Raw genomic sequence first — 23,583 nt, forward strand, 5'->3', positions numbered from 1 at the left:
TCAAAAGGGGGGTCGCGGGCCAACAGTTGCTCATCCCTAATATACTGTACATCATGCTGAATTTAGGACATGGGACTAAGGGGCGCAGTGGTCTGGGGTTATGGTCTTGTGTCATTAAGTCATAGGGCCTAATATGTGTTCATCCTGATGGATGCACTGTATAAAATAGTTTTGTGTAGATGGGTCAGCTAGACACACACAAACACACACAGCCTCCACCCTGGCTCTGCTGTGGAATGTCTGCACCCGCTGCCCCAGTCATTCTGACATGCCTTGGTAAACCTCTGTGACATTACCATGCATTATGAAACGACTATCTGTTAAGTTACATAAAAGTAAAAAGCTTGCCTGAAATAGAATAGGCTACAATGGCCCTGTGTCTGCGCATAGCCCAAGTGTTACGAAACCGTGGGTCCAGTTTTCTAATAATGATCATAAAACATCATTACTGATTAAAGTCAACATTTTAATCATCCACTACAACAACTATGTATTAGAGTGAGTGAGCATTTTTACAAGGTCCACACTAACTATCATTTTCTTTGTTTTTCTGTCTTACAGAAAGAATGGTTATGTCTCAACTGCCAGACCCAAAGAGCTCTCTCTGGCCAGCTGGGCGATATGCCCCCTCCACCATCTCCTGTGAAGAAGCAACTACCCACACCTACCCCTACCCCTCCTGCCTCCCCTGCCAAAGTCCCTGACTCCCCAGCTGCTGCTGCCTCTCCATTAACGGGAAGCCCCTCAGTCACTCAGGTAGAGGCAGCAGCAGCAAAGGAAGACACCCAGCCGCTTCCCATGTCCAAGGTAGTAGCAGAACGCACCCCGCCCCAAACACCAGACGCTGCGTCTGCAAACACAGACACCACACCCATCCCACCTGAGCATGCCACCCCCCCTTCTGATAGTGTCCCAGAGGAGAAAGAACCAGAGCAGGCTGACACGATGGAAGCTATATCTGAGACTATACTGGATGAGCCTGTGACAGAGAGTGTAGTGGAGAGTGCTGTCGAAGCCTCAGCGGTGGAGAAAGACCCAGAGCAGGCTGAAGCAATAGAAGCTATATCTGAGACTATACTAGATGAGCCTGTGCCAGAGAGTGTAGTGGAGAGTACTGTTGAGGCTCCAGCAGTGGAGAAAGACCCAGAGCAGGCTGAAGCAATAGAAGCTATATCTGAGACTATACTAGATGAGCCTGTGCCAGAGAGTGTAGTGGAGAGTACTGTTGAGGCTCCAGCAGTGGAGAAAGACCCAGAGCAGGCTGAAGCAATAGAAGCTATATCTGAGACTATGTTGGATGAGCCTGTGCCAGAGAGTGTAGCGGAGAGTGCTGTTGAGGCCCCGGCAGTGGATCATCCAGAGAGTATGCCAGAGAAAGTTACAGAAGAACAGTCACCACCCGACACTACTCAGGCAGAATCAGATTTCCAGCCTGCAGTTGTAGAGGAGCCTGTCATTGCTCCCCCTGTAGAGAATGAGTCAGAAAAGCCTGTTGAGGCAGCACCCGAGCCAACTCCAAGCCCAGATAAAGTGCAGAGTGAATCTATACCAGAGGAGATCTCACCGGCTCCCTCTGCAGGTAGTGAGAAAGAGGAGCCCATCCTAGAGAAGGTTCTTGAAGAGGAAGCTAAGCCGGTAGAGCCAGAGGTGATTCCAACACCTGAAACGGTCACACAGGAAACTACTGTCCAACCTGACCAATCACCAGAGCCTGAATCGCCAGCTCCTGTAGTCACTGAGGAAGAAAGGAAAGCAGTGGTGATTGAGGAAAAACCTAGCCAACCACCTAAAGCTGAGGATACAGCTCCTACACCTCCTGCAGTCACCGAGCAGGAGGAGAAACCTAAAGAGCCAGAGCCTCAAGCAACTACTGTTGAACAGCCTCCAACTGAGGTGTCTTCAGTACATACAGGTCCAATAGCAGAGAGTTCAGATGTGGAGACTAAGATGCCAGAGGTGGCTCCGGCTCCACCAGTTAAGGTTGTAGAGAATTCGGCCTCAGCTCCCGAAGCCCCTAATGAGCTGGTAGAGGATTGTGCATCTCCCAAACCAGCAGAGCTAGAGGCTGTGCCTTCACAAAAAGAGGAGGTACCCCCTGCAGTAGAAGAAACTCCCCTGTAGTTGCTGAGAATGAACAGCCTAAAGAGGTAGAGACCGTTCCACAAACTGAGGCAGTTGAGTCTGTAGCCCCATCTCCTCCTCTAGTTACTGCTAAAGTTGAGAAGAAGCCTGTAGAGAAGGAGGAAGAGCCAATACCGCCAGCCCACGTAGAGGATAAACCTGTAGAGAAGGAGGAAGAGTCAATTCAGCCAGCCCAAGTTGAGGAGAAGCCTGTAGAGAAGGAGGCAGAGCCAATACCGCCAGCCCAAGTTGAGGAGAACCCTGTAGAGAAGGAGGCAGAGCCAATTCAGCCAGCCCAAGTTGAGGAGAAGCCTGTAGAAGAGGCAGAGCCAATTCCGCCAGCCCAAGTTGAGGAGAAGCCTGTAGAGGAGGAGGCAGAGCCAATACCGCCAGCCCAAGTTGAGGAGAAGCCTGTAGAGAAGGAGGCAGAGCCAATACCGCCAGCCCAAGTTGAGGAGAAGCCTGTAGAGAAGGAGGCAGAGCCAATTCAGCCAGGCCAAGTTGAGAAGCCTGTAGAGGAGGCAGAGCCAATTCCGCCAGCCCAAGTTGAGGAGAAGCCTGTAGAGGAGGCAGAGCCAATTCAGCCAGCCCAAGTTGAGGAGAAGCTTGTAGAGAAGGAGGCAGAGCCAATTCAGCCAGCCCAAGTTGTGGAGAAGCCTGTAGAGAAGGAGGCAGAGCCAATTCAGCCAGCCCAAGTTGAGGAGAAGCCTGTAGAGAAGGAGGCAGAGCCAATTCAGCCAGCCCAAGTTGAGGAGAAGCATGTAGAGAATGAGGCAGAGCCAATTCAGCCAGCCCAAGTTGAGGAGAAGCCTGTAGAGAAGGAGGCAGAGCCAATTCAGCCAGCCCAAGTTGAGGAGAAGCCTGTAGAGAAGGAGGCAGAGCCAATTCAGCCAGCCCAAGTTGAGGAGAAGCCTGTAGAGAAGGAGGCAGAGCCAATTCCGCCAGCCCAAGTTGAGGAGAAGCCTGTAGAGAAGGAGGCAGTAGTAAAGAAAGTACCAGAGGTTTCTCCTGCACCTCCTGCTGCTGAACCAGAAAACATTAGCCCTGAGAGTGATTACGAAAGGACAGAGTCAGAAACAGTGGTTGAACCCAGCCCAGAAGTCAAAGCCGAGGAGTCAGTTTCACCCACCGCTTTTGAGAAAAAGTCCCTGAACAGCTCCCAGAACCTGAACCACAATCAGCTAAAGTTGATCAGATCCCACCTCAGGGGGCTGTAGAAGCTCCAGCACCAGTAGTAGAAAAACCCACGAATGAAACTGAAATGGAGGCTGGAGCAGAACGTGTAGGTCAGAAAGACGAAAATCTGACATCTGTGGATACAAAGGTTGAACCAGAGCCAACAGCAGATAATAAGGCTGAAAAAACCCAGGATGAGTCTACTCCTCCAGCTTCTGAAGCTAAAGAGGAAGAAAAGGTCAGAGCAGAGCACTTAGAACGAGCTACAGAGGCAGCGTCACTATCATCTGCTGCTAGTGAGCCACAAGCCCCTGAGAACGTTTCTGAGGAGAAACCCACACAGGAAGGAAAAGAAGCTGCAAGCATAGCTGAAAATAAACAAGAGGTGTCTATAGCTGAGAGTAGGGTGCCAACTCCTACTGTGTGTCATGAGAAAGCAGTGCAAGAGAAAGAATTATCCAAAGATGAATCCAAGCAAACTCCAAAGACAGACTCTGTGTCTGAGAGCATTCAGCCAGAGAAAGAGAAAGTGGTTGTATCACCACCTGTAGTTAGTGAAAAGCAAGAACATTTTTCAGTATCAGAGGTGAAAGCTGTGAGTGACAGACAGGGCAGCGTAGAAGACAAAACAATACCAGAGCAGACTAAAATATCTGAAACTGTATCTGAAAATGAGTCTATTGCCTCAGCCCCTGTAGTAGAACCTGACACCCTAGTCCCTGTAGTTGGTGAACAGGACGAAGACAAACCCCTGAATGAAGAGAAGATAATAGAGGCTGAACTGGATGCAGTTGGAGAGGTGACTGTAGTATGTAGCAACAGTAGTGGCTGAGAATTAGATGATTCAAGTCAGAAGGGATCTTTTCACAAATGTTTGAACGGACCTTTTAGTTATGCAAAATAATCTACAGACAAAAAAGCTATCTTCCCTTTATACATCTTCATATATCCATTTTAAATCTTCCAAATAATATGTTATGTTTATGATCAATTATGGATGATTATCATCTACATATTTATTATACATTAATTGTGTTTTATTATTTAATTTACAGGCAACGCTGAAAGACCCTGGAGAAAAAAACACCATCGCCAAGGATAGCAGTCCCACCAGCCCCTCAGACCTTGCCAAGCTGGAGAGCACTGTCCTTCCCATACTAGAGGCCCAGGCTACACAACCAAAGGATAATTCAGACAAACTGACCGACTCACTCAAGACCAGACGCAAACTTGAGGTGCTACCCCTCTCACCTGAATCTCCCAGCACAGAGGATGACCCAGAACTCTCAGAGAAGAAGGACGCCTCAACAAAGAAAAAGCTGCTGGTGCCGACAGACATCAGGGGTGACTCGTTGGAGGACAGCAGTGAGAGCTTAGGGAAAGATAGTCCCGTGTCAGGGGATGACGAAGACTTCATTCGTAAACAGATCATGGAGATGAGTGAGAACGAGGATGCTTCGCCGTCAGACGAAGAAAACCTCATCCGGCGAAAGATCCGAGATCATGAGAGGAAACGAATGGAGCAGGAGAAAGGGGAGGGGAAGGAGAGAAGCGCAATGGCAAAAGGCAGGCGGCTCCTCAAGAAGAACACCATCAGCCCTGAGGACGAAGATGAGCGGCAAATCTCACTGGATAAACTTGACAAGGCATGGAAAGAGGGATCGGAACCCAAAGTCTCAGACTCTCAGGAAGGGGAACAGCCTTCGGCCGATAGAGTTGTGACAGTACGCCAATTCAGAACCATCGAGCTCAACACAACTACCACCCCTGTGCGCATACCGGGTACGTCAGATGATGGAGAGCTTGAGATGGAAAGCCTCACCAACTCCCCTGATGATCGCTCCAGGGGCGATGGGTCCTCCAGCCTGCACGCATCCAGCTTCACCCCTGGGACATCGCCTACATCCCTATCCTCTTTGGATGAGGACAGTGACAGCAGTAGTCCCAGCCGCATGCACAGTGGCGAGGGGAAACAGCACAGGAAAGCGAAGCATAGACAACAAGGCCAAGGACTACCCACCATCGAAGACTCTTCTGAGGAAGAGGAGTTACGAGAGGAGGAGGAGCTGTTAAGAGAACAGGAGAAGCAGAAAGGCTCTGGGAAGAAGTCGAAGAAGGACAAAGAGGAGATCCGAGCTCAGAGGAGGCGGGAGCGTCCCAAAACGCCGCCCAGCAACCTCTCTCCCATTGAAGATGCCTCCCCAACAGAAGAGCTGAGGCAAGAGGCAGAGATGGAGGAGTTCAGGCGATCATCCTTATCCGATTTCTCTCCCAGCATCGAGTCAGAACCAGAGGGAGTTGAGATCAATGCTGCAAAGATTGCAGCAGTACAGAAAGTATATCAACTTCCTACATCTGTTTCTCTCTACTCTCCAACAGCTGATCAAGGTGCTAATAAAAGCCCTGAAAAACGAGCCCTGAAAACTGCAGACGAAGCCTACGAAGATATCATGCTGAAGGCTAAAACACCCACAAAGGAAAAGGTGGACATCCCTCTGGGGAAAGAGTCCCTCTATGGTGGGATGCTGATAGAAGATTATGCCTATGAGTCTCTTGTTGATGGAAATGGAAAGAAAGTCGAGCAGCAGGAGCCTGAGAAAATCTCAGTGCCAGCTCAGCCCAAAATACTGAGATCTCCAGATGAGGTTTACGAAGACATGATGGAGAAGAAGAAAGAATTCATGCAGCTGGAGCAGGAACTGAAAAAGCACAGTCCGTGTCAGATAGACCCACACCAGAGATTGTATTGCAACCCACTGAGCCAACCAGATCCACGAGTGTTACAGTTACTATAGGCAAGGATGGGAAACCACTGCTCGATGCTGAGGCTACGTATGAGGAACTCATGAAGAAAGTTCTGACTCCTGGGACTAGCCCGACACAGCAGGGTCCTGATATATCTGGGGCGGCCCCTGGTGGTGAGTTCGAAGGTACTGAATCCAGAAGGGCTCTGCGTCCCATACCAGACCTGAGGGTTACACAGTGCTCCTCAGGGGAGGAGGACGCTGATGAAGAGGCCACTGAGACCAAAAGTCAAGATAAGCCAAAGACTTCATCAGACATTCCTAAAGCTGATCAGGCACCCTTAACAGCTGCTGCAGAAACTGAGTCCAAATCAGTTGCTTGCAAGGTCCTCCCATCAACAACTTCAGACCAACCACAGACCCAATTTGAAACTTCCCAGGCTGACCAGCCTCTGGACATAACCCAACAGGATGTCATGGACTTGTCTAGTATAAAGTCCTCAACACCTGCTGTTGCCAGTGTATCGCCCTTACCCACCGTCCCTCAGTACACCCCCACTGTCCCCGGTGTAGTGTCGACCACCCCACCAGTGCCCCCCAAACCAGCCATCCTGCACAGGGCTCTGTCTCAGGAAAAAGCAGACATTCCTGAACCCCCTCCACTGCCCCCTCCCACGATGCCAAAGCCATCGGTTTACCCCAGGAAACCCCTGTTCCGCTTCCATCTCAGGCTATAATCAGGTCAGAACATGTTGCCATGACAACAACCCAAGGGTCACCTGTAAGACAGCCTCATATCCCCCACCGGTTCCTCCAAAGCCAGCAATCCCTGCTGGAATGGGGTACAGCCACAGGCCAGGGGAAAACGTCAAACCACCCCTTGCTCCAAAACCTGTCTCTCAGCCTGGCTCTCCTGCCCACATCCAATATCCAAGACCCACTGCCCTCCACACAGGCCATGCTGATATAGCCCTGAATCTGAGCCCCTCAGCTGAAAGCAGGCCAGGTCACTTTTCAGGTCATTCCTCGGGTCACTCCTCGGGTCACCCATCCCCCACGTCTCCGCGATACGGCAATCGACACGAAACTTATGTGGTTATAACTCTGCCATCCCAGCCCAACTCTCCAGTGGAAGGGATCACCACCCAGGCCCCATCCAGTCCTGGTCCAGCATCTCCTTCAAGACATGCCCAACCTCCACCTCAACCTCAAACACAGTATCAACCACAACCTCATCCCCAGAAACAACCACAGCCACCTCCACCACACACAAATAGGATGCCCCTGGCATTCACTCGCATCACTGAGTCCATGGAAAGTCAAGAGATATGTGGGCCAGAGAAAGTTGTGTCAAGCTCCTGTCATGTCATTGAGGCTATTTCAGCATCCGCTCCACCCCCAGAGGTCAGGTTAGGGCAGGTCACTCAGTTTGTGACGACAGAAGTTCAAAGAACCATGGTGTCTGTCCGACACGAAAGGTCACCGCCCCCACCTCCGGCCCCAAGAGCGAACGGTGTTCCAATCTCACTGGAGAAACCTAAACCACAACAGACACAGAGTGCACAGGGCTACCAGCCAGGGAGTTAGTAGACCTTCGTACCATGAAGGTGAATTCAGAATCGGCCATGAAAGTGGTGGATCTGTCTTCTTCAGATGTTAGACGCCAGTCCTTGGCCACAGACATCAGCGGTCGTCAGACAAGCGCAGTGCAGTCCCCAGTGGTAAATCTCAGCACTGAGTCGACCAGTGTTTCCATAGTGACTGACAGCATCACCATAGTTACATGTGCTGCCACCATACAAAGTTACGAAAATACCAACATATCCCAAGTCCCTTCTCTGCCCCTTCAGCTTACAACCACAAACAAAGCCTTCGAGCCTGTTTGTCAGATTATCTATCGGCCCATAGATGCACAGCCCACAACCAGCAACAATGCTGAGATCCCGATGAACCTTTCTCTAGGACCTGGCGCAGGCTTAGGGTCATTCCAGCCACCTGTCACTATCGCCCCTACCCCTGCCCCAGGGTGTGTGGCTAATGGTCTGAGCAGCGGGATGCCGACAGTAGCAGGTGCGGTGGACCTTAGCACAGCCAAACCCTTCAACACCGTGGTTTCGGTCGACGCTTCCTCGGCGGAAGTGGTCACGGCTGTGATCACAGAGGAGGATGGGAAACCTGTGGACCTGACGGCTGGGAGAAGAGCTGTCTGCTGTGATGTTGTCTACAAGCTGCCATTTACAGGTACCTGCACCACCCAGCAGCCCACTACTCCATTGCCCGAAGACCGCTTCGGTTACCGAGACGACCACTACCAATATGACCGCTCACCGTACAACATGAGGGGCTTCGGTGGCATCAAACCCTCCATGTCCGACACCAATCTGGCTGAGGCCGGGCTTTTCCTCTATAAGAGCAAGAACAGTTACAATTTCCATGGCACCACAGAGGGTGCAGTAGACCTGACATCCTCCAAGACTTCTGATGCAGGTTTGTGCAGTGACATCGCCGACCTCTCGCTGAAATGTCACTTTGAGATGCCTCTGCTTATTCATGGCTGATCCTGTGGCATTTTAGTGCATTTTGTTGTTTCGTTCACTTCTTGTTTGCATGGACATTTTGTTTTACCTTATTTTTTCGTTCTACCTTTATGATCTTTTTTTGGTACACCGATGCATGTGCTTGCTGTTTGATTTGGCTCCACATCATCCATGATCTAGCAAGACTGGAGGTTTTTCCATTTTTGTTGTTGCTTTTTATTTATTTGGATGGAGCATGGCTTTCGATGGAGCATTGCTTTCGATGGAGCATGGCTTTCTGTCTGATGTTTCACCACTAAGGCTACCTGTTGTTGTGGACTCAATAGATTTATTTTCCCCAACAGGTGTAGCTTTGGACTTCTCCACCAAAGGCTCAGGGTTATATTCAGGAATGATAATCCCCCCATATTCCCAAGCTAGAGTCAAAGGAGCTGTTGGGACACACTTTGGCACGAGCAGTGTTCTGAGATCCTCCAATGGGGTGGTGTACTCTTCAGTCTCAGTACCAATCCCATCCACCTACGCCATCACCACACAACCTGGGTCCATATTCAGCACCACTTACAACTCCCTGTCGGCAGGCATGCACACCAGCGACACCATGCCATCCCTGTCCACTCTCCAGAACCAGCCCATGACTCGGTCCCACAGCTTCATCTCCACCACCTCTGCAGACGATCAAGGGGATGTCCCGCTCAACCTGGAGCTTGCTAAAGATGGCATATCCACCTCCGTGGCCCTCAGCACCAAAACAGTCACCCTGGCCCTGGAAAGGTTGGACTCGTACACGGACGCGTCCCTGGAGGCTATTGCCGCCTCGCTGGAGGCTCTGTCCTCGCCCTGTGTGCCAGGGGAGGGCCAGTACCAGATGCAGCGTGAGATTCTGGAGATGGAGAAGTTCAAACAGCAGCGGTTGGCTGAAGAACTGGAGTGGGAGCGTCAGGAGATCCAGCGCTTCCGTGAGCAGGAACAGATGCTGGTGCAGAAGGAGCTGGAGGAGCTGCAGTCCATGAAGCAGGCCATCCTGTGCCAGCAGGAGGATGAGCGCCAGGCCCACCTCATGATGCAAAAGGAAACCTATGCCCAGCAGCAGCAGCAGCTAGAGCAGATCCAGAGGCTCCAGGAGCAGCTCCGAGCACAGCTGGAGGAGCAGAAGTTCCGGAAGATGTACCCGGGGGAGGTGTTGCTGGGGCATGGCCAGCAGGAGGCAGTCGTCCTGGGGCCGGACGGCACCGAGCTGGCCCGGAAAATCATGGATAGTGGGTGTCAGACGGACGACGAGGACAGTGTTGTCGATAAAGCCTACACGGCAGGGAGGAAGAAGAGAAGCACGGCCAAGAAGGGCGTAGACAGCTGCGTGCAGACAGACGATGAGGACCAGGAGGAGTGGGAGCCTGCTCGGGCCAGACGTAGCAGGCCCCGCACGTCAAGGGGGGACAGAGGCGGACAGACTTCCGATATATCCATTCAGGCTCACTCTGAGATCTCCATACAGACGGACTCTGCAGGGAATGTAAGAATGGACACCAGGATAGAGCTCTCCAACTCGGAAAGTCCACATTGGGAAGACAAGAGACGGCCCACGCCCTTGGAGATAGAACAGTCTGGCCACCTCAGAGCTGACCCCTCCTCACTTCAGGCCCCGCCCAAATCCCCCAATGTTCTCTACTCCCCATATCCCCCTGCATATCCCCGAGCAAATCCCTTGAGTTTGTGTCCTATGAGAAATCACTGGGTGATACAAGCCCACAGAGAATAAGAGGGAGTACTGATCCGACCAAAGTCTCTCCAACCGGCAGCCCCAAGGGACCTAAGGCCATGCAGAGATCCATGTCCGACCCCAAGCCCATGAGTCCAACTGGAGAGGAGAGGGCATCATCCAGTTTCCAGTATGGCGACGGTTCCTCCGTGAGTTCTGGTTTAATCATTGTTTGCAATTGTGATGTGTTCTATTCAAATGGGCATAGAGTCTCTCCCTTAGGCACGCAGGCTTTGTATAAAGGTCAGTTTTCTCACCCCAGGGAGAAACGGTACAAAAGGGCGCTAACTCTTGCATATTATTATTTATAGATAATTGGGTTTATTTGTCATTTTATATTAAGACAACTAGAGTTAGAGTTTTTCGAAGTATGATATACTGTGACATTGGACAAACAAAGTAGAGCATAATCCAGGATAATATTCTGTTTTGAAACCAGATTTGGATGCATTTCTGTTCTGTTTTGAAACCAGATTTGGATGCATTTCTGTTCTGTTTTGAAACCAGATTTGGATGTATTTCCAGGTTGCACTTCTTGTCATAACACTACTCCACTATTGCCCTGAAAATGATGTCTTATTGCAGTTCCGTTTCTCTCATACACATCTAATGTAGCCCCCAGCTTGCTATTCATTTGGCGAGTTTGCTGTCTAAATTCATATGAGCCTCTCATAGAATGCCCTTTCAAAGGCATTGCTGCACTAAAGCTGATATATTTATATTGGCATTTTAGTTTGAAGGCAAAGCCTGCAAGACTGGAGGCAATTTTCTAGAAGAGTTTCCATTTTTCGTATTTCATACATTGAGTCATTGCACTGTGCCTCTTCAATGTGATTGGGGACTGGTAGCATCCTTGGTAGATATCCCACATTCTTTCTTTCCAACCAGACTAACTAGATCAGGATATATTTGAGGTACTGCAAATGACTTGGTCCAAAGGTTACAGCTATTCCTTTAGTATCTACTAGTTGTATTAAAACAGAACATTTGAATTTCATAAACACCATGAAGTGTGTTCATATCATTTGTTTTTCATTCAACTTGTTTCCATGGGACCGGTTGCAGACATAGTCAAAATGTACTGAAAGATGATTAAGTAATATATATACTTACAGTAGGTTATAAATACTAGAGTTGGGCGGTATCCAGAGACAGTGCCTTTGGAAATATTCAGACCCCTTGACTTTTTCCAAATTTTGTTACGTAACAGCCTTATTCTAAAATGTTTTTTTTAAAATATATCCCCCATTAATCCACACACAATACCCCATAACGACAAAGCAAAAACAGTTTTTTTTATAATAAAAATGTATTACAATAAAAAACGGAAATATCACATTTACATAAGTATTCAGACCTTTAGGGGTGGCAGGGTAGCCTAGTGGTTAGAGCATTGGACTAGTAACCGGAAGGTTGCAAGTTCAAACCCCCGAGCTGACAAGGTAGAAATCTGTTGTTCTGTTGTTCAGTCAGTTAACCCACTGTTCCTAGGCTGTCATTGAAAATAAGAATTTGTTCTTAACTGACTTGCCTGGTTAAATAAAGGTAAAAAAATATAAAAAATTACTCAGTACTTTGTTGAAGCACCTTTGGCAGCGATTACAGCCTCAAGTCCTCTTGGGTATGACGCTACAAGCTTGGCACACCTGTATTTGGGTAGTTAATCCAGTTATTCTCTGCAGATCCTCTCAAACTCTGTCAGGTTGGATGGGGAGCGTTGCTGCACAGCTATTTTCAGGTCTCTCCAGAGATGTTCAATCGGGTTCAGGTGTGGGCTCTGGCTGGGCCACTCAAGGACATTCAGAGACTTGTCCCAAAGCCACTCCTGCGTTGTCTTGGCTGTGTTCTTAGGGTCGTTGTCCTGTTGGAAGGTGAACCTATGCCCCAGTCTGAGGTCCTGAGTGCTCTGGAGCAGGTTTTCATCAAGGATCTCTCTGTACATTTCTCTGTTCATCTTTGCCTCAATCTTGACTAGTCTCCCAGTCCCTACCGCTGAAAAACATCCCCACAACATGCTACCACCACCATGTTTCACCGATGGGATGGTGCCAGGATTCCTCTAGACGTGATCCTTGGCAATCAATCTTGGTTTTATCAGACCAGAAAATCTTGTTTCTCACGATCTGAGAGTCTTTAGGGGTCTTTTGGCAAACTGCCATGTGCCTTTTACTGAGGGGTTGCTTCCGTCTGGCCACTCTACCATAAAGGCCTGTTTGGTGGAGTACTGCAGAGATGGTTGACCTTCTGGAAGGTTCTCCCATTTCCACAGAGGGACTCTAGAGCTCTGTCAGAGTGACCATTGGGTTCTTGGTCACCTCCCTTCTCCCCCGATTACTCAGTTTGGCTGGGCGACCAGCTCTAGGAAGCTGTCATCAAGGCAAAAGGTGGTTATTTTGAAGAAGCTCAAATATAATATATATTTAGATTTGTTTAACACTTTTGGTTTACTACATGAGTCCATATGTGTTATTTCATAGTTTTGATGTCTCCACTATTATTCTACAATGTAAAAAATAATAAAAATAAAGAAAACCCTTGAATGAGGAGGTGTGTCCAAACGTTTGACTGGTACTGTAAATGTTTTATATCTATATTGTGTAGATTGCTGAGGATTTTTATTTATTTAATCCATTTCAGAATAAGGCTGTAACATAACAAAATGTGGAAAAAGTTAAAAGGTCTGAATACTTTCCGAAGGCACTGTATGGTATACCAGCCAAACATTATACATACTTAATCAAGCCTCTCATTTTACCTCTGGCCCTCTCCCGGGGTATATAAATCAGTTTTCTGCCTGAGTGATACACCACTGAGCTCCTCATACTGTACATACAAGGGGTTGACAAACAGCTGAGCTTGTAGGAAAGTAATGATATGCCACAGATCCATAGGTGTTTAATGTGAATAAATGACATATTTTGAGGCTGCTCTTAAGGTAGTGAGTAACATTTATGGCCAGGAGCACATACAGTATCTTCCTGTGAAACTCACCAGCAGTCAATATGCTGTGTTTCTCAATAAGCTTTCCCTCACTCTGAGCACACCAGATTCTTGTCCGTGTCTGACTGTAATCAGGACACAGAGACACCGGGATAGAGATCCTCTTCTATTTTAGTCATCCATTAATTTAATCAGATAATTGAAATCATGAAAGATTTAACACTTCTTTCCGGTTAATTTAGTCCATGTAGTAAAGGTTTGGAGAAAGTCATCATTCAGATGCTGTACCCATTCAGTGTGAAATCACAATGTGACATTTGAGTATAAATAATTAAAGAAGCAATTTATTCAAATTTTTATAACTATTTGTTTGTTTTATTTTTCTCCGCCAGGGCAAAAGCTCATCGGGCAGCACCCCAACTGGCACCGGCAAGAAGGTGAAGAGAACCCTGCCCAACCCGCCCTCGGAGGAGGAGGCAACAGCCGCCGGCCAGACGGCCTACAGCACTGGCTCGGCCCGCCGTCGCATGTGCCGCAACACCAACATGGCGAGGGCCAAGATCCTGCAGGATATCGACCGAGAGCTGGACATGGTGGAGCGTGAGTCGTCCAAGCTCCGCCACAAGCAGGCGGAGCTGGACGAAGAAGAGAAGGAGATCGACGCCAAGCTACGCTACCTGGAGATGGGCATCAACCGCAGGAAAGACGCCCTCCTCAAGGAGAGGGAGAAGAGGGAGCGGGCCTACCTGCAGAGCGTGGCCGAGGATCGTGACTACATGTCAGACAGCGAGGTCAGCAACATCCGGGAGACACGGAGCGGCCGTGGCAGTGGAGAAGATGATGAGATGGGAAGTCACGGGCTGGAGCGCCCCAGGACGGCACCCCAGTCAGAGCTGGATGATTTTGTACCACCACAGACCACACACGAGGCCCAGTACGGCACGTACTCCCAGTACCAGTACCCACTGAGCCAGACGCTGTACCAGCAGCAGTCACTCTACCAGTCTCCCCAGTCCTACCAGACTCAGTCCATCTATTCCTCAGTCCCATCCCTGTCTAGCTCCCAGCAGCAGAGCTACCACCAGATGCTCCTTCTCCAGCAGAAGGCAGCCAGGCAGGCGGCCCTGATCCAAGAGTTGGACGCGTCGTCAAAGTACGAAATCATCAGCCGACAGCCCGACCCCGTGTCCTCTGCCTACATGGGAGGGGTCAGGTACGACAAGTACGGTAACCACTTGGACCTCCGGGCCCTGGAGGTGGGGGCAGTATGGCTGGCAGCCCCATGTCCAACGTGTCGGCCGACTCCTTCTATGGAGACGTGGAGCACCACCACCACACTCCACGAAGCTACGTCCTCCTAGAAGATGCGGCAGAGCTGGCCAAGAGCTCCACGAGTCTGGCTTCATCCAGCTACGCCCAGGCCGAGAAGGAGCTGGCTAAGGCAGAAAGGCTGTTGCGAAGAAGTGCAGCCGACTTGACCTCCACAGACTACCTGGGCTCCAGCTCCAGGCTCCACTCCGGGTATGGAAAGACCCCAGACGATGAGGACTCCATGGACGGCCCCTACGAGCTGAAGCTCCTCAAGCAGCAGCTGAAGCAGGAGTTCCGGAGGAGCACAGGGGGAACAGAGAGCCTGGACCCGCTGACGGGTCTCTCCCACAACTACTACGGCACCCCCAGCTCGGGTGTCTCCTCCTCCCAGAGTTACTCCCAAAGACACTACCCCAAGACGGAGAAATACAGCATCAGCCGGCTGACCCTAGAGAAGCAGGCAGCCAAGCAGCTCCCGGCATCCATGCTGTACCAGAAGCACAAAGCCCCGCTGACCGACCCCAAAGTCTCCAAGTACTCCTCGATGCAAGACGGCAGGAGTCTGGAGACAGACTATACCAGCTATTTAGGGTCCAGTAATGTTAGCGCCTCTCCCAGATCCAGCCGGCTCCTTCAGGACGAGATCACCTTTGGACTACGCAAGAACATTGCAGAGCAGCAGAAGTACCTGGGCTCCACGTTGGGTGCCAACCTGGCTGGCTCGCTCAACTTCGGCCAGAGCCTGGCCTTGGACTCGACATCCTACCCCAGTGGCAGCCGGTCACGGCCCTCTTCTAGGCCCAACTCCGTCTATGGCCTGGATCTCTCACTCAAACGGGACCCATCCAGTTCCTCTTTGAGGCTCAAGGGGACGGCGAGGCGGCCTCAGACAGCTACCAGATGCCATCAGGGCGTGCCAAGCCCACCAGCCTGCCCATCGTGCAGGGCGGCCGGGGGCGCATCCCCATCTTGGCGCAGAACTCTGAGGAGGAGAGCCCGTTGAGTCCTGTGGGCCAGCCTATGGGCATGGCGCGGGCGTCGGCGGGGCCCCTGCCGCCCATCTCGGCCGACTCACGGGACCAGTTTGGTTCGTGCCTCTCCCTGCAGGACTCCCAGCAGCAGCAGCACCTGAGGGAAGAGCCAACGAGGGGTCGGGGCTACGTCTTGATGGACGACCTCCAGGGCACCATGTCGGACGGTGAAGGTAAACAACAATGGCATCAATTCAGAACTGTTTCCTTTCAATTTCAAACTGACTCTGCTTGTATGCACCCAATATACTATCCAATATGCCACCCAATGAACCACCCACCTGCACCACCCATGACCTTTGACTTTCTTTATGTCTTATCTGTGTCTTTACTGGTTTCTTCATCTTTTGTCTTTTCTGAATGTATTCATTCCCTCTTCCTTTGATTTGATGTATTAGTCTCAATACAAGGGACAAGTTGACTTTACTGAATGTAATTACTGTATTTTGTATGTGTCTATGTTGATGTCCTTTGGTGTTTAATTCCTCATTTGGGTCTCTTCTGATCTCTAAATGCATGCGATTGTGTCTTCGTTGGAATCATTATATATATTTTCCTATTTAATCTCTATGAATGTTACTCTAAAATATTCTATCACTTATAGATATGCAGAAGGTATCCTTCCTCCAATAGCATTCTGTCTCTGAAACTGATCAGCAGTTTTGTTTGCTACATGTTGTCATTTCTGCTCTATAACTGACATACTTGAAAACATGGTTCTGTACTTTAAGTCCTAGAGGACTTCCGTAGTATTTCACAACTTGCTTGTTTATCTAATGCCCAGGTGTTGGGAGTAGAATAATCCCTCTACTTGAAAGCTCAGGTCAGATGGTACAGGGAAATGGGAAAAGAGCCTCGCTTTCTCTGAAGTGATCAATTGAAAAAGTGCCTCTGGCTAGAAAATGTTATGGAATGTGTTTATTGCTTTGTCCTTCAGATATTTGATATTTATTTCAAATTCAGTATTTCAGGTGAGGACATTCATAGGAATCTGTATCTGTGTGAACACTACACGTTATGTTACATGATACATGATCTATTTAGACTATGACAGGCCTATTACAGATCTATTAGGGGGTTTAAATGTATTTTGTTGTGGTAGTTAGGTACATACAGTATTATCATTGCATCAGTGCAGTATTTCTTATTTGGATGAAATACACTTGACAATTTCTAGATGATATGGGAAGGATCCTTCTCTCTTTTCTAGAATTCTTTCTCACTTTCTTACATATCCATCTCTAAGGGTTTTCCAATGCATGTTATGTTAATGCATGTTCTGTTAATCTATAATAAATACATTTGATTTGCATGTGTTTGTCTGAATACGTGCATCGGTGTCATACCTTTGTTGTCATGTTTGCATGGGGAATATAATGTTTATTGTAGCATGAACAAAGCTCTTCCTGATTCTGTGATGTCACTCTTTATTCCGGTCTTTTACGCATGCTCTAACAAAATGTAGGCATTACAGTTTTCTCTTTTCTCTCTCTGTTATGTCTCCATCTCTATTCTGCTGACAACCATGTCTACTTTAAAACAGTTCCCTTCATAACACTGTTTAATTGATTTCATATGCATATGAACAAAAAAATCTACCGCTGTGCCAATAGGTCTTGTCATGACAGGAAATAAACCCCCTAGATCCAATATCCCTATCCCATAATAAGTGTGTAGAACTTGACCCTTTGACCTACATGATGTCATATAGGGCAGAAAACTCCATGTTTATCAATTTCCCTTGGTTACAGCCCTAAGTGACTCCATGCTGGCACTGAACAGAGATGATCACCGACAATCACATGAGAATATCCCAAACGGTATAGTATTAGTTCTAGGGCGTTCCATTAACCTGCCCCGCCCTGCCCCCTACCTGTCAATCATCCATAAGCCAACATCTATTTTCACAGGACCGTATATTTATTTTCACATTTACAAGCACTCTAAAAGTGAGCTACACCAGTCTAAACGTCAGACTGTTACCATGGTTACATACTGTACAGTAACTGGTGCCAGTTGTTATAAACTATGGAAAGAAAACAGACTAACCCTATACTGTGCCATATTAACTAAAAAGAGCATTGGTCAGGTTGGCATGATAGTGTGAAAAACATGCCAAACATTAATGCCAATAAATGACATCTACCATAAGATAAGTTAAAGTTACCCCTGGCGTTAAATATTTCATCAGAAAAGTATTCTCATTTAGTTGCTTGTCATTTATATCTTGAAATTCCCTAAATTTGTACCTTTCTTGGAGGCCTCTTTCTCTTCCTTCCTGTTTCAACTGCCCGTCCCCTCTCCAGCATGCAATCCTCTTCCAACCAATCAGAAAGCTTGTCCCCACTGATAGGTTAGAAGGGACTGATTGACAGGGTTAATGATCATGGCCTATTTGTCTCTGAAGCCTACCACCTACGGCGAGAGGAAACGGACTGGTTTGACAAACCCCGCGAGGGACGACCAGAGAACGGACAAGGGCCGGACAGGAGACAGGTGACACCCACGCACCAACCCACACACGGCACAAGTCATAAAGTTGAGAAATGCCCATATGCACACACTTTTAAAACAATGCTTTACTGTTCATTCTTTCTTGCATAAATAACCCAAACTAATTACATATATATTCATGACTACATAATTGTGGAGCCATTTTCAAGCATGCATTTGTATCAGTAACTGCAGCTGTCTGTTGAGGTGTAATAGCCTATAAAACACTTATGTAGTTTCCTGTACGTGTCTCTCAGGGGAAGGGTGTTTACTACCCCTTTCCTCACACCAGAGTCAAACTGCAGAGGGATCCCAAGGACCGCAGCGTGTCAGGTAAGGGAAACACAGTTTACCTTGCACATGGACACAATCTGTCATAAACACAGCTGTCTTCACGCAGTGACCGGTCTTAATGTTGGTCTTGACCCAAAATGGGGTAGACATTTCGTGGCTCCTCTGTTGATTTGGCACATCTCTATTCTCATCAGTCATCCATCCTGGCTCAAAATGGCGTATCATTGACAGACCGGATTAGCTTTTTGCAATTAGTCAGCAGGCCACAAAGAAGGTGCTTGTTAATGTGGAGAAGTGCTAAAATGAACCATTTGTCTGTGTGATTTGGGTGACTGTGTCAGTGTGATAAGCGTGTATTTACTCTTTAGTTTAAACGACTGATCTCTAAACGACTGTGTGTCTGTGTGTGTGTGTGTGTGTGTGTGTATGTACTGTATGTATGTGTGTGAGTGCGTGCGTGTACATACAAGTGTGTGTCTACATTCTACACTGGATACATATTCCTGTGCATGCATACTCTTAATGGGTGTCTGACCACTGTACGTGCATGTGTATAGTTGTGTGTGTTCATGCTTCTCACTCATTTGGGGGTTTCTACCTCTTCATTTCCAGGGAATGGATTGGGTATCAGAGTGGTGGGAGGTAAAGAGGTTCCAGGGACCAACGGACACATCGGAGCCTACGTAGCTAAAGTCTTACCTGGAGGAGTTGCCCAACAGACTGGGAAGATACTAGAGGGTAAGTTAACTTCACAAATCTTGGGATATATACTGCACTCCTGGGTCGTATTCATTAGGCACCAAACTGACTGAACCAGGAAGGGACTACCTGAACTCGTCCAATAAGAAATGCTTGTTTTCATTTTCTGCGTGGCCATAATGAATATGAAAAGGTGCAAAATGGGTATATCAGTCAAGCGCTTATGTTGCTCAAAAAAACATTTGAGAGAGACATTTCTACATGTGAAATGTACTTCTCCCTTTATGAATCAATCAGTTCAAGAATCAAGTCCAAGCCTGGATTCTTATCAGAAGAAGGACTCGTAACTCTATCTGTCTTTCTCCATCTGTCTGTTTCCTTAAATCCCTTTGTTTATCCATCCATATCTCTCTCTGTTTACCTTTCTCTCCTGTCATTTTCTATCCTTAGTGTGTGTGTATGAATGCAGCAGTGGCTCACTGACAGATGGTTTGAGAGGAATCTGACTTGAGTGAGATGTGAGGACTGAGAGGGAACGACACGGAGACGACAAAAATAGAAGTTCATTTGCATTTTGTTTTGTCACCTCCAGGTAATGGTCCATGAGGGGGAGCTTTAGAGAACGAAAGGTTTGAGATATTTCACCCAAGCGCTTTCATCATTCTGAATGTAATGATATTACAGGTTTTCTTCAATCAAAGCTCAAAATGCATTTTAAGTTTCGGAATGGCTTTGTAAGTTAGCAACTATTACTCCAGCTTAGCAATACTCACATTAGAGTTTCTGTTACTTTACTCCTGTCATCTTGACCTTCGTTCAGGTCTTGACCCATATTATTTTCATTACTACACCTCTGGGAATGTGCTAAAACTCAGTGGTAGGGCTATGGCCCAGAGTTGTATAGATCTGAATCCAAACTAAGGGGCCTTAGGCACAACAAGCAGTAAGCATTGTCCATTTATCCCTCGACAGTCTCACTCCTGGCCAGTTGTCAATACAACACTACCTGAAGATGGATGGCTATGTCCTATTAACTGAAATGACTTTCATGAGACTTATTGATTTGACTGGAGGGAGACCACGCGGTGTGGTGCTGTGTATCTTTCTCTATCTCGCTCTCTCTTTCTGTCTCTCTGGTCTCTCTCTCTCTGGTCTCTCTCTTTCTTTCTGTCCCTCTGGTCTCTCTCTGGTCTCTCTCTCTCTGGTCTCTCTCTGGTCTCTCTCTTTCTGTCCCTCTGGTCTCTCTCTCTCTGGTCTCTCTCTCTCTGGTCGCTCTCTTTTTTTCTCTCTTGTCTCTCTGGTCTCTCTCTTTCTGTCTCTCTGGTCTCTCTCTGGTCCCTCTGGTCTCTCTCTGGTCTCTCTCTCTCTGGTCTCTCTCTGGTCTCTCTCTTTCTGTCTCTCTGGTCTCTCTGGTATCTCTCTTTCTGTCCCTCTGGTCTCTCTCTGGTCTCTCTCTGGTCTGGTCTCTCTCTGGTCTCTCTCTTTCTGTCCCCCTGGTCTCTCTCTGGTCTCTCTCTTTCTGTCCCTCTGGTCTCTCTCTGGTCTCTCTCTCTCTGGTCTCTCTCTTTCTCTCTCTTGTCTCTCTGGTCTCTCTCTTTCTGTCTCTCTGGTCTCTCTCTGGTCTCTCTCTCTTTCTGTCCCTCTGGTCTCTCTCTGGTCTCTCTGGTCTCTCTCTGGTCTCTCTGGTCTCTCTCTTTCTGTCCCTCTGGTCTCTCTATCTCTGGTCTGGTCTCTCTCTTTCTGTCCCTCTGGTCTCTCTCTGGTCTCTCTCTTTCTGTCTCTCTAGTCTCTCTCTGGTCTCTCTCTCTCTGGTCTCTCTCTTTCTGTCCCTCTGGTCTCTCTCTGGTCTCTCTCTTTCTGTCTCTCTAGTCTCTCTCTGGTCTCTCTCTCTCTCTGGTCTCTCTCTTTATGTCCCTCTGGTCTCTCTGGTCTCTCTGGTCTCTCTGGTCTCTCTCTTTCTGTCCCTCTGTTCTCTCTCTGATCTCTCTCTCTGGTCTCTCTCTCTCTGGTCTCTCTCTTTCTCGCTCTCTTTCGCTCTCTGGTCTCTCTGGTATCTCTCTCGCTCTCTCTCTGGTCTCTCTCTCATTCTCTCTGTCTCAGTCTGGGGGTTGTACAGGGTCCATGCTGGACAGTTGTGAATTAGCACGGCTGTGGCCCCTGCCTTTGTAGGGGCTGTCTGGGGCCTGATGTATGAGAGGTGGGTCGGAGGACTGTAAAGAGAAGAGGGAAGAGATACAGCTCAGAGCCACCTGGTGGGAGCTAGGGCCATCCATCTGTCACACTGTGTGTGTGTGTGTCTGTGCTATTGTGTGTGCATGCATGCATTCGGAGTGTGTGTGCCCTCTCTCCCCATTTTCTTCATCTTTCCCTCCTTCACTCTCCCTCCCTCCCTCTTGCTTTCTCTCTGTCCCTTCTTCCCTGCACCTGACCAATCTCTCCTCCATCAATTTATCTTTGTCCTCCCTTCCTCCCTCTCTCTCTGATTTATCATGGACTTGAATTGTAAATAAGAATTTGTTCTTAACTGACTTGCCTAGTTAAATAAATGTTAAATAACATTTTGAATAACAGCTGTTCCTCTGTGTCAGCTGTATCAGAATGATCTTTAACTACAGGTTGGTCTGGACCGGTGTGTATTTATCAATGCTGTGACAGGTTGGATCTCACCTCTGCACTCGTCTAGTAGGTCAGCTATGGAGGCACCATCATCAACCTCTTCTGCATACAGTCAACACCTGGGTTGTGTTCATTCGGGGACACACCATAGCAAAACGTTTTGCTGAAAATGAACACCTGTGTTCTTCTTATTGTACAAATTCAGATCCAGTACCTCTCTGTTTCAAAATGTTTTCCCTACTGAACACGGCCCAGATAAGTGTCCATCTCCAAACAGTGCAGATCATCAATCCTCATTCAAATCAAATGCATGTTCTTCTTACTCGACATACCTGCATGCACTCATTAGCACACACATTTAGGATGATCCCAGGAAGTTGCATTCACCAGTAGTATTTATTATCCGATGACTAAAACATCCAGGCCTGAAGGAGATGGGTAGTAGCCTAGTGACACTGTTACCTTTCATTCTAGCAGAGCTCATCCTTTTGCCAGTGAAAACGTTACCATGGAGTGCTGCAGCTATGACTGTGTCCGTTCCAAACAAAGTGTCTCTGTGTAAGGTGACACTTCCGCTGAAACTTTGGAACATGGTTTCTCACAGTGAGCGGTGTGAATAAAGAATTGTGTCAATTCTAGCAGGTGCGAAGGCTCAGACCGAGTGTGTGTGATGAGTCATACTGCCATACTGTGTCACTGAGTAACTAGTGTGAAACTCCATGTGGGTAACACAGCTCAGGAGCTCCGGCGCAGTCAGAGTCTAGCTGCCTACGTCAAGACTCGCTTTCACCTGTGTGAGTGCTGCTGGACAGCACGGAGTGTGTGTGGTTTTGCAGTGCTGTAGGACTGGTCTGTTTGTGTGCCATGTGTGTGTGCCGTGTGTGTGTGCCATGTGTGTGTGTGTGCCTGTGTGTGTGTGTGTGTGTGTGTGTGTGTGCCATGTGTGTGTGTGTGTGTGTGTGTGTGTGTGTGTGTGTGTGTGCCGTGTGTCTGTGTGCCGTGTGTGTGCCGTGTGTGTGTGTGTGTGCCTGTGTGTGCGTGTGTGAGTTTGTGGTGCTTTGTCCTGATCTGACCTCTACTGACCAGGGTCAATTACATTTAAATTCAGGAAGTGAATCAAAACTTCAGTACAAGACTTGACAAAGCAACACTTTTCAATTGTAGAATTTGAATGTGATCTCATGTACTGACTGAATTGAAATGGAATTGATCCAAACCCTGCTACTGACCCTGTGGTCATGTGGTTTAACTTTCTTCGAAGCATGGGGTTGTTGGAGAAAGAGTTCGAGTTTATAGGAGGCTGCACAGCAGTGTGTTGTGGTGTTAAAACAGGACTCATTGGTACTGTGTGTTGTCGATGATGGTGTGGTGTGTTTCTGTATGTGTGTGAGGTGATACACTTTACACTTAGCTAATTGGTTTCAGTTTTCGAATGTGAGAATTAGGTGTGATACATTTTATATGGTAAACTAACTATGTTTGTGTACGTGTGTGCGTGCATGCGTGTGTGTGTGTGAATATAGGAATGCAGGTGCTGGAGTGGAACGAGCTTCCTCTGACGGGGAAGACCTACGAGGAAGTGCAGGGGCTTGTGGTACAGCAGTGTGGCGAGGCAGAACTCTGCGTGAGACTGTGAGCATATTTTCTTCTCTCTGTGACTGTCTCTCCCTCTCCGTCCCACTTTCTTCTCTCTGTGACTGTCTCTCCCTCTCCGTCCCACTTTCTTCTCTCTGTGACTGTCTCTCTCCTCCCACTTTCTTCTCTCTGTGACTGTCTCTCCTCTTCTCTTCTCTCTGTGACTGTCTCTCCCTCTCCATCCCACTTTCTTCTCTCTGTGACTGTCTCTCCCTCTCCGTCCCACT

The 23,583-nt window shown here is 48.2% G+C and overlaps 1 protein-coding gene across 1 annotated transcript in view; it reads left to right on the plus strand.

The window, feature by feature from the left end:
* LOC112267792 (protein piccolo) overlaps positions 1-23,583 on the plus strand; it is a 64,066-nt gene that overhangs the window by 24,293 nt on the left and 16,190 nt on the right. Inside the window, 14 exon segments of the mRNA XM_042297786.1 lie at positions 562-807; positions 4,353-6,040; positions 6,562-6,733; positions 7,171-7,258; positions 7,593-8,528; positions 8,923-10,262; positions 10,265-10,486; positions 13,670-14,531; positions 14,534-15,454; positions 15,457-15,792; positions 18,027-18,115; positions 18,370-18,445; positions 19,019-19,144; positions 23,245-23,353. Coding sequence (XP_042153720.1) covers positions 562-807; positions 4,353-6,040; positions 6,562-6,733; positions 7,171-7,258; positions 7,593-8,528; positions 8,923-10,262; positions 10,265-10,486; positions 13,670-14,531; positions 14,534-15,454; positions 15,457-15,792; positions 18,027-18,115; positions 18,370-18,445; positions 19,019-19,144; positions 23,245-23,353 — 7,211 coding nt within the window.

The sequence above is a fragment of the Oncorhynchus tshawytscha genome, linkage group LG15 (genome assembly GCF_018296145.1).
Source record: "Oncorhynchus tshawytscha isolate Ot180627B linkage group LG15, Otsh_v2.0, whole genome shotgun sequence".
Taxonomy (NCBI): domain Eukaryota; kingdom Metazoa; phylum Chordata; class Actinopteri; order Salmoniformes; family Salmonidae; genus Oncorhynchus; species Oncorhynchus tshawytscha.